We start from the raw sequence: 11,172 nt of genomic DNA, 5'->3' as shown, positions 1-11,172 counted from the left end.
TTTTGTTTCATAAATTACCTGTTAAGATCTGAGCAATATAAAATACCGCGAAAATGCAGCGCAGATTGCAACTTCCTAGAATTTTTTTCGAAGTTCATTAAAAAGTTAATGCAATATTAACATAAATAAGCCGCGAAAGTCTTTTAGTCAATACTACGGTGTCATTTTCAATGTGTCAGTTTTGCTGCTCTTGATGAATCCACATGGGATTGAAGAATCGTCGTCGATCGGAGTGGTTTTTCTTTTGATAATATAGAAAAACCGCTTCAGGAGACTTCAGGGATGCTCAGAAACTCTAATGGGGATGGCCGATTAACTTGAGAAATGAAGAAGTCTCCCAGGGGCATAATAAGTTCGTGGATGCATGAGCTCCGTATAAAGGCTGCAAGTGAAGAAGAAAAGCCGTTTATCAATGAATTAGTCATTTTGCAAGACAAATTTCATACGTTCCTTCTCGAAAGCTTGCCAGTTTGTTGAGCCAAAACGCGACTACCGCTCTACGTTTTCTCTTACTTGGTGGCTGTAGACATGCAAGACAGTGCAAAGATGTACGCAAAAAGTGAGTAAATCTGCTCAGAATGGGCGTTTTTCATTAATCTGGCTATTTAGCAGGAAACATGCTTGAAGAATGAATTCATTTTGTGAATTTTAACGCAACTTTCCAAACATCTTTTTTAAAAAGACTGTTTACTGCTTGAATCTGACGTCATCAGAACTATTTAAAACTGTTGAACTCCAGGTATTCATCAAAAAACCGAAAAAAAACGAACAAACGAGCGAAAAGATTTTATGTTATTCAATGAAAACGTCAATTCTCTGCTGTTCTAACTCTCGAGAGTAAGAACGTCGTTCTTACTCTGCTGTCTTTTGACATCTTCAGTTAATTTTTAACATAAAATTCAAAATCACCCTCAATATCATATTTTTCTGATAAAAAACTTCCTGTAGCATAAATCAATTTTAAAACCTTCTTGCATCCTTCTGAAACTTGCTTGTTTCATTGTTAGCATCAATAAAAACGAGAAGCTTGAACGTTTCTACCATTTTTTATTTGAGTTTTGCGCTACTTCAAAGGAATGATTTGATTCTTTCTTTCAACGCAGAAGGCATTCTCAGAACGAATTCGACTAATCTTCCTTGTCTAGTATGTGGACTTTATTATTTATTGAAAATGAAGATTTTTGTCCAGATGACCTGGACAGAAAGCAATTAGATGTACGGGATTCGACTTTATTGCCCATATTTTTTATTGTCCCATTTGTCCTGTTTTGTTTGTCCAAGCCGCATGTTTAATGCCATGTTCAATAGAATTCGGATGGGCATTATAATTTCTGCAATGAAACATTGCAATGTTTATTCATCATCATGCCAAGCCGAGGATGATTTGGAACCTAATATATCAAATTGAACAACACTGACCTCAAACAAATCGAAGATAATTCTGGAAGCTAATTCTAGCAAACACTCAAATATCGTGGCCTGGATCCTGGATCTCTCCATAATATTTTGTTTACAACAAGCTTAAAAGCTGTCCCACTGAAGTTATTATTATGGTTGAAAGCTCACATCTAAACATTCTATCTAAGCCTTTGCTTTCAACTTCTTACTGTTGTTGATCATTTGTTTGGCCTATATATCTTGAATTGCTCCCGAATGATTTCTTACAACTGACGTTTGATAACGTGTTACATCGAAAGACGCCACTCCACCTTCTCCGTTAAAGCTAGTTGAAACTTTTCTTTTAAAGGGCTCTGCGTGACATACTGACGTAAAATCAGCACTAGTCATAAGTTACGCTACCCACAGTGCCTTGCGATGTTAATATTTTTATCTTTGCAAAGCAAAAGGAGCAAAAATTGCGGCAGTTGCCCTAAAAGGTATTAGCATAAAACACACCAAGTTTGAATAAAAATCTGATTCTTAGAATTCCACCACTGCAATTCCCTTTTGCCTACAGCTTCCAACCTTGGAAAACTGGAAGAAAAATTGCTTAAAACGGTGGTAGCTTTTGACGATCCTCGAGTCATCATTGAAAGATCTTTGCAAAAATTCACTTAATCTTGGTTTGTAGAAAATGTCAAAAAGTACTGTATCTTTTTAACACGTGTAGCAAAGTTGAGGACAACAAATTATAGATTCAATGCATTTTGGTAAAGAAGATAAGCAAAAAGGGAGAGGCAGAAATATCTCAGTAATTTAACAGGATCATTTTCTAGTTTGCAATAAACAATTTCAAGAAAATATGGAACTCATTCGTACTGCAATATATCTTCATGGTATGGTGGGTTGTTCTACTGACAAGTTCCATTGTCATCATTCTTGCCATCACGGATTATTTAAAGCTTAAATCAAACTGATAAGAAAATATAACACAAACTGAAGCGATTCGCAGAAAAGCAAGTTCATTAACTTCGAAAGCTTTTCAAACCGCTTGACTTTACTGCAGTTCAAATCTCTTGAAAAGCGGAAGAAAATTCGCCATTTTCCCTCGTTCATCTGCATTGTCTTTTTGAAATTCATTAAATATTAAATTAACTTTTCTTTGCAATGAAAAAAGGAATTGAAGTGACCTACAACATAAGATGCGAATAGTATAAGTCAAACTGTTTGTCGTTTGCCTTTCAACAGAACAAGGCATCACATTGATACTATACATAAATCAATGACTTTAATCTAATTTGCTGTCTAAAAACATTCGATATCATAACGTTACTCTCTTTGGCCTAGATTGATCTTCGAGGCGAGCTAACAGCGCCAGGTGCTATAGAAGAAGAAACCACATTTCAAGCCATGTATAGTGTCATGCCTTGACGTTAGGTTATTACCATAATCAACTCCGCTGTCTTAGCTAGAAACAAAGCATAACTCAAAAATCGCATCAATTATTCATGTATATTTAAAACATAATTATCAACTAAGAGTCTTTTGGCTTTTGCGAGAACACGGCTTTATTTGTGGTATTTGAGAAGTTTGATATTAGCAAGTCTCGCTTATTTCCAGGAGATTTTAGCATGTTAAACGCCTTCTTTGTTATCTCGCATCATGATGTCTCAATGCGAATCCGGTATATCCTATCTCACTTCAAAGGCATAGTTTGAAGTATCGTTGTAACATGAAGGAGGATACTGGCAACAGTTCTCTTGGACCACTAGCAAAGGAGCGAATGCCGCGCACTGTGCCTGTTTGTTTCTTTTGGAATTTACCAGAAGATGATGAAGCTCCTCTACCGAAAGTTGAAGTGATTTTATACAGGGCGAGGGATGTATTTGATGACAGGTTTCGATGTCTTTCAGAAAATGAGGAAAACTTAACAGATGGCGATGGATTGAAAGTAATCAATCTTGCTCTTGCCCAGCGCTGGGTGTACGAATGCGATCAAGGCGGAAGCGTCAGCAATCCTAAATGCAAAGAATCTGCTTTCATGAGACGGGTCTTTCTGAAGCAAGGTACATATATTTATCTGTATCGAGTGAACGGATCTCTTACAGTTAGTGATGATGACAAGGTCACCAAATTAGCAACCAAAAGAGAAGTGAATTTCATCGATGTTAGATCAGAACCACATAACTACCGCGATCAAGGTGAGACTCAGTGATTTACTAAACTTGCTTCTCTTTTTACAGTATTTTTACATACATTTGAAAACTGTTTACATTCTTAATTCTGTAAGCGTGATGGTCATCCAATTTCGCTGAGACAAAAAGAAAAAGATTCAGACATAAAAGCCAATTTCAGTTTCTTTTCTGTTCAGGTTATTTAGCTCTAGCAAATACTAATCTGATTTTGATTATATCAGACTTCAATAGTGATACTCCCACTAAGAATATTTGATGTACACAATTTGCACACCACGTCAGTGAGATAATTGTATTTAGCTATTGCGTAGAACGTGCTGCTCTGTAAAAACGAAGAACAAGGTCGATTGAACGTCTGCTTGATAGGACAATATTTATCTTGCTCTGCTGAAATATCAGACTAATTATCATCCAGTATGGCGAACAGGTCGTGTCTTTGTTACTGTCTTATTTTTATAAGCCATCTTATAAATACAGATGTAGATTTCAAAGGTGATTCGTGATGCAATATTGCTGCATTGCGCGCAAGCAAAAACGCACTTCACGCCGCACAAATTCTGAAAAATATGACAAGTACTTTAAATGTGAAGACCTCCCAATATTTTAGAATAGACAAGGCTCATATGTGAATTCATAACTCGAAATTTAGCTGATGAAAAATTAACAAAAGAAAGCGATTACCTTATTTTCTTTTTAAAGAAAATGTGGTTGCAAATAGCACTTGGAGCAATTTCTTTTGAAAATCAAGTTTAAAAATTAAGTGAGCTTCGCAAGATTAACCTTTGAGACAAAATTATGTCCAATTGAGACAAAATTTGTTTTTACTGTTTGAAACTTTTAAATCCTTTGAAAACTGGTCGCCAGCCATGAGCACGCGACCACTAAGTGTGAAAATGTGACGGGGTTGGGTTAAGGCACAAATTACACCGGTAAAAAAAAGAGAAATCTTGAGGTGTTTTTAATCTTGGCTTTTCGTATAATTCCTTTTTCTACCCTTGCATTAAAATTCGTAGCTTGACGCTGTAGCTCAAAACAGCAACCTCAATTGATCGGTTTTCTTGTCGTTTGCTTCAAGAATCCTTAAATGTACAAAATATCACCAAAACCTGCATTTGCCTTAATATCTCGACCTTCTCTCCTGGGTTTTTAATCGTTAGCTGCTAGAAATTTGTAAGTTTTTTTCTTGTTATTGATTAAAGAACTATGAAGTAGTTGTGATAACTTCGATGGATATACTTCGTCACCACAAAAAGTCTTGTGGCAAAAGATGTTTTTTGGACATTCTGTTCCTTGAAGCTAGCGCATTCAATTGTTTTCTTGCTGATCAATTTGGCAATGCTAAATTACGTATAAAACATGCGTCAATTTCTTCTACACTTATTGTGAATTTAGTCTCTTTTCTCGACCCTCTATTTAGAAGACATTCCCGCTTCATTAGGATCTGTTGGCTGATTCTTTCGCCGCATGAGAGCTAATGTGGTAATATCCCTGATATCTTTCAATAGACTACCATTATACGTTAAAATTTCTATAGGAATTATAGTCAACATTCTATTGATATCTCTTTTGAATTTTTAGATGTTAATGACCAAAGCTCAATTGAACGCAGTACGTCCGCCAATGTTCACTTGGATAACATAAACTCAAGAGTCGAGCTCTTACGGGCATTTTCTTCCACAAAGGATATGTATCAATTGAACATGACGGTGAATGGAGACACCGTATCTCCCTTGGAAAGAAGCATTTGGAACCGAGTCGAAAAAGCAATGGCAGCCAGATTTAATAATTGCAGTGAATAACTACAATTTGGTGTGACATTTCAGTAGCAATTTACATCCAACAGTTTGAGAGAAAGAATTTTCGGAAGCATTCAATGTTTGTGCAGGAAGTGAGAAAATAATCTTGGAATAACTGTAAAAATTGTCCTTTTTAGCTTCATGATATTCTAAAAACTTTAGTGTCTCACGATACAAAGAGAATCATGAATAATTTACAAACAATAATTTCATTTACTGCATTAAAAATAAGAGAATGAAGCATCTCAGCAATGTTGGTTCTAACACATTTACTAGTAAAATGACTGAAATATGCATTAAAAATTGCTTTGTAATAACAAATTGGTTCATTAAAATAAATTTTCTTTTCATTTACTTTTTAAAGAATCAGACTTTTGTCTTTAGATAAATAATGATTGAAGTAATTCTGGAGTTTAACCAAATGAATTACATATAAGCACAATAATATTATCAACATAACAATAACAACAAACAATGACACCAGCAAATTCAAGAATCAAAACAAAGCAGCCACAACTGGAAAAGCATCAATCACTTATTTACCTCACCAGAAAATGCCAATTTTTAGCTTGTTTCTAGGGGTTTCAAAAATTTAAAGCTAAAATTTCCTGACCATTTCATAAGTTCCAACCTTTTTCTCAAGAAGCATGGTTCAGAAACTGATATATTATATGAATAATTCATATATAACATCAAAATTGGTCATGGAGTGATTTAAATATGACCAATTCAAGCCAGTACCAGCAATATGAAACATTTCATCACCAACACTTCACTTCAGATTGCTATGCTCCAAATTAATAGTCCAGTATAATGAGGTCAACATTGATAAAAATGTATAAAATGTGCTGTTATACTGCCATGATCATTCTTAAAGTGTTACTGATAAGCAGAATGGGGTCCAACACATTCCCAATTTTTTATTGCTGGGTGGCCAAATGGTTGGTTGATGAAATCGCTCAATGATGTAAAATAGGGACAGTATTGTCTTTTCCTGCATAATTACTATTGGTGTTTAATTTTGGCTCATTTAATCAAATGTGTCACATTGTTCTTACTCTGCCATTACAATTTGTTTACATTCTGAAACAAAATAAAATTAAACAATCATTTCAATTGGATGCCTAACCTTTAAAAAATTGTATTATTTTGTAAGCAGTCCACAACAAACAAATACAAGCCATCAATTATAATAAAAAGCACCTCTTTACCACGTTGTGTTGTCTAAAATTGCTTGTTCATTTATTAGCGTTTCGATAATTTTAAACACATCTTTAATCAATCGGTCATCACCTAGAATACCATTATGCTCAGCACCAGGATACTCTTTGTCATTCAAGGGCTGTTTTGTACTGTTTTTCCACTTCAAGCACCCTTTAAGACTCCGTAGGTTGACAGTGCCATCACCATCATCATGCTTAACATATGGCTGTTCATCTGGGAAGTCCCCTGGTCCATAGTACAACTGCCCTGGTGTTTTCCTACCAGACCCATGCAAGCAGTGCAAGGGAATGCCAGGTGGAGTTTCTGTCCAAGAGGGTAATGACTTGCGAATTAATTTTGATCCCAGCTCAAACCCAATGTCTGTGAATAGTGCATCATAGTCTTTGACTGTGTAATTTCGAAATTCATTTTGAACAAGCACCTATAAAACCATTTGATACTGTTTGAAATGGAGATTTTGCATTATAATTAAAACTTTTGAAAGTTTATGAATTGTCTACTATATCTCAAGTTTATCAATATTGCATCAATACCTCAAGTCTACCTTTTCAAGCAAATATGTAATTGTCTGCCTTTCAAAACAGATCATTACAAAAGGGGTTTAGTTATTCAATGTGAAACATAAGAAGCCTGCGTTCTTGTAATGTAAAAGAAGAATGTACCTCATCTGGTCCCCAAAACCCTTCTGCTGGCCTTATAAATGCCAAGCTTGTGTATGTTCTCTGGGCAGCTCGCATAAGAACTGGGCTGTCAAGTAAAGATGGTACACCAAATGGGTCTCCAGATATGTAAGCTCTTAAAGACTTGACAGCTCCACCCCAAGGTCCTGAAATTGTAATCCAACTTGCAATGTATTTATTTTTCCATTCCTGGGTTTGTCTATAGAGGAACAGAAGGCTGTATGGGCATCCCATACTTTGTGAAACCAACAAGATTCTCTTGTTTTTGTTTTCAGCAAAAGTTGTTTCTATCAGTTTTTTGAGTTTGGCGAAATATTCATTTGCATATTCTGAAAATAAAATTATTAAAAAGTGCATTAATGAACATTTTCATAATAGCAATAGATTATCTTTATTATCACAACCATCATTATCATCATTATTGTCATTTGTTAGTAGTCAAGAACATAACCACCAATAGAGCCTGAAAGTCCCCAAGATAAAGAAAAAATAATTTCTATCAGTCTCAAAGTAATGGGATTTTTTGGGATTTTGTCTCTTATGATGAATTGTAAGTATCTGCACTACTAGTCATAGATAAGATTACGAGAAAGCCTAAAAAAAGCAGAAATAAAGTGAAACCTGGGCCAAAGCGGAAATCATATGGTGCAGCTCTGATGCTTTTGCCTCTGACATAACCAAACTTGTCAACTAAGCTTTCCACAAAAGGTGCAAAATACTCTCCAGGGTGTGACAATGCAGGATCTAAATATTCTATTGATGAGGTGTCTCCAAAGCCAGGGACTCTAATAAAGACTCCTGGTGTGTTTTCCATTCTTTCAGTTGATTTATTGTAGACCAACCTCAAATATAAAAAGACAGATCATCACAACTAAGTAAAATATTTTTTCAGTTTAAGGCCTTTCGTTTGACGCAAGCGATCACTGGCGATCGCATAAACACTCGCGCAAACCCAATCATACGATCGTTTGATCGCTCGTGCAAAACAATTTGTAACAAATTATTTGTTCACTATCAGAGTGATCACTCAAGCAAGAGAAATCATGCGAGCGATGGACCACTCACATGGGCTATTTCTTACAACAGTCCTGCAGTTTAATAAAATTTCAGAAATGAAATGACTTAATTAATGGGCCACTACTTCATAAATCTACAATCAGTTTAGCGGCAATGTGGAAACAGCAATATTGCAGAAAAAAACTAAGGCTATCAAAATTAAGAATTTGTCAGCCTTTTGACAAATAAGGTACAGCAGCTGATTCAGCCATCAGTTACAAAGCATTAGGTAATTTTGTTCTCTTCTGGCATTAGAAGAATCTGCCCTCGTTGATATTCTTATTTTGCCAGTTTTCACCATAACAGAAAAAAGTCAGTGCAAATTAAACAATGCTGCTACCATTGTCCTATGATTGAATTTCCACATCTATATCTCGGTCCACAACTGGAAAAATATAAATTTCCTAACTTTTCATCTTTTACAAAGTTTTATACTCTCAAGAGTATCAGACGAAAATCTTAACTAAGTTTCAAAATGTTTGTTTTTTCAAAGCCATTTCAATTACTCATTGATGGTAGACTTTGAATGAATTGATGACAGAAAAAATAAAAAATGAGTAACTTTGAGGGTCCTTTGGAACATAACTAGAAATAATAGCTTCAAAATTTTGTTTGAAAGATAAACAAAGTAATTTGATGAGAGGATTTTAATTTAAGAGAAAGCTCAAGTTTCAGTGCTAAGAAAGTTTTGTGTTTAGATCAGGAAGCTTGCATCAACATCAAGATAAAATGGCATGCTGATTATGATTTGTTACTCAGAGTGGAATCTATATCTGTCATGCCAAATATCTCTAGCAGACATGAACCTTTTTCTTAGTTTAATGACATACTGTAATTTCCTAACTTTTCATAGACTTGGCATATGCTCTCTTCTCTGTTGGCAAGTCTCTGGTGTATACAAAACATGGGCTCCAACGCAGCTTGGGAAGTGGAGGGGCCAAAAGAAAATATTACAATCATAACCAAAGTTTTAAAAAAAATATCTATTGTTTTGCAAAAAAGTGAAGGGGCCATGGCCCCCAGCCCCCCCTTCCGTCGGAGGCCCTGCAAAACAAAGAGCCCTCTGGCTTGTTACAATTTGGGTAATTCATGCTATTGGTTTAGTGTATCTATATTCCATGTATCTATATCAGAAAACAAGAACATTAGACATACTTCATGTCATCTGTCCAGCATTCCACTAATGGAGGAGCTACAAATTCTTCCAAGTTGAGCCATAATGTGTACCAACCATATTTCTTGTCACACCACCAATGCAATGTTCTGGATCTGTTTAAGGATGCCTGCAACTGGCTACCACCGATTCCAGGAACTGCAAACAAAGAATGTTTTCATATAAGTTGCATTGCATGGTTGAATCGTGGGTTCATGCTCTCAGCCTGAATGTTTTGAAGTGTTATTGTCTCTTGTCCTTAAGGTGTTGTCAACCATCAATATTGAAGATTCTAATAATGTGGCACTCTCTAGAGTAAAAGCTGGCAAAATATGACCTTAAATTATTGGAATGGTAAGAAAAAATTGTGACTAAATGCATTCGAATTGCTTCCAAATAAAATGAAAAACATTGTACTTAGGCAGCCACGAAACCTGAAGAGTTACCTAAGATTGTTATTAATCTCGCCCTTTGTCCTAAATGATGTTGATGTGTTTCTTTATCTAGTAGCACTATATTAAAAAAATTCTAGCCAGAATCAGTTTCAAAATTAGACGATCGATAAAAGGATATATTAGCAATCATTTTCACCAGAGTATAACGGAAGTAAAAAAGCCAAATTGAAAATAAATATAATTTCAGTTCAACAGTTAAGTTTACCTATTATCACTGGTGGTATCGCTTGCACCATCAAATTTCCAAAAGCTGACAATATTACAAGGGAAAGTCCCAACCAATGTTTACGAGCCATTTTATTTATTCTGAATCGCAATTTCTGCGATCGGCAGAAGATCCTTGAGGCTTGCTATCTTCTTGCACCACGAAAGCTGCAGGATGGCGTTGTTGTGAATAACTCGTGACACTAAAAGCCATAAAGCATTGGCTCTCCAAGCTCTGTCCCTATTCTGTGGCTCAGTTGCCACAATTGTCCCAAACTTTCGTCACGTACGCCATCACGCTATCTCCAGCAGCTTTGTTTTGACATAACTTGTTGTTGTTGCTCGATATAAATATAAATTTAGATGACGTAAAAATTTCTTCGCGAAGGAGCCTCGCGTGCTTTCCTTATGAGACGGGGATTAAAAAACGATTGTCTAAGCAAGGGCACAGGAAACGTCCTATTTCCTGTCAAAATCAGTAAAAATTCAAGAATAGGAGAGCATTCATAATTGTGCAAATGCTATTTATGAGGCCGCTGGTTCTTTTCATGCCAATCATATCCTACATTCTCAATTGGTTGGTGAGAGACAAACATGGGGTTTTGACTGAGATATCCTTTTATTTCAACCCTTTTAGTGATTTAGCTAATCAAACCTAACAAATTTCGAAAAAAATACGATGGAAGACAAAACAAACCAGCTCATTGTGTCCGGAATAAACATTCAACCAAACTTGAAATATAGCTAGCTACTGTGGTTGTCATATATGCCACTTTAGGGAAAGTACAGGGCCTCCTACGAAGGGTAGAGTGCTGGTGGGGCAACAAGACCCTCTCCACCCTTTGCGAAATGAAAAACCTCGGTACAACATATTTTGTTTTTCGCTTGTTATTTGCGTTTGCAGCCACTCCAATTAATAAACTTCTGTAGAGATTTGTAATTGGTATGTTACCGCCTTGTGTCTAAGAGAGGAAGAAGCAGTAGTTATCGAATGAAATAAGATTTTTACTCTTTTGAATAAAGACATTC

General features: G+C 35.7%; 2 protein-coding genes across 2 annotated transcripts; one reads left to right on the top strand and one right to left on the bottom strand.

The window, feature by feature from the left end:
- The first annotated feature begins 145 nt into the window (after nt 1-145).
- On the top strand, nt 146-5,721 carry LOC135691010 (uncharacterized). Its single transcript, XM_065208725.2, has 2 exons — nt 146-3,581; nt 5,154-5,721. Exons 1-2 carry the CDS (start codon nt 3,113-3,115, stop codon nt 5,372-5,374), a joined length of 690 nt encoding a protein of 229 aa, XP_065064797.2. The 5' UTR covers nt 146-3,112; the 3' UTR covers nt 5,375-5,721.
- On the bottom strand, nt 5,496-10,497 carry LOC135691005 (lysosomal phospholipase A and acyltransferase). The gene is made up of 5 exons (XM_065208720.2): nt 10,145-10,497; nt 9,487-9,643; nt 7,897-8,117; nt 7,258-7,604; nt 5,496-7,016 (listed from the first exon to the last, which is right to left on the bottom strand). The coding sequence occupies exons 1-5, from the start codon at nt 10,233-10,235 to the stop codon at nt 6,579-6,581; spliced, it is 1,254 nt and encodes a 417-aa protein (XP_065064792.1). The 5' UTR covers nt 10,236-10,497; the 3' UTR covers nt 5,496-6,578.
- Between the last annotated feature and the right edge of the window lie 675 nt (nt 10,498-11,172).

Source organism: Rhopilema esculentum, chromosome 4 (assembly GCF_057945365.1).
Source record: "Rhopilema esculentum isolate cy_ngs chromosome 4, ASM5794536v1, whole genome shotgun sequence".
Taxonomy (NCBI): Eukaryota; Metazoa; Cnidaria; class Scyphozoa; order Rhizostomeae; family Rhizostomatidae; genus Rhopilema; species Rhopilema esculentum.
Note: the sequence above shows the minus strand (reverse complement) of the source record. Positions and strands in the feature narration are given on the sequence as shown.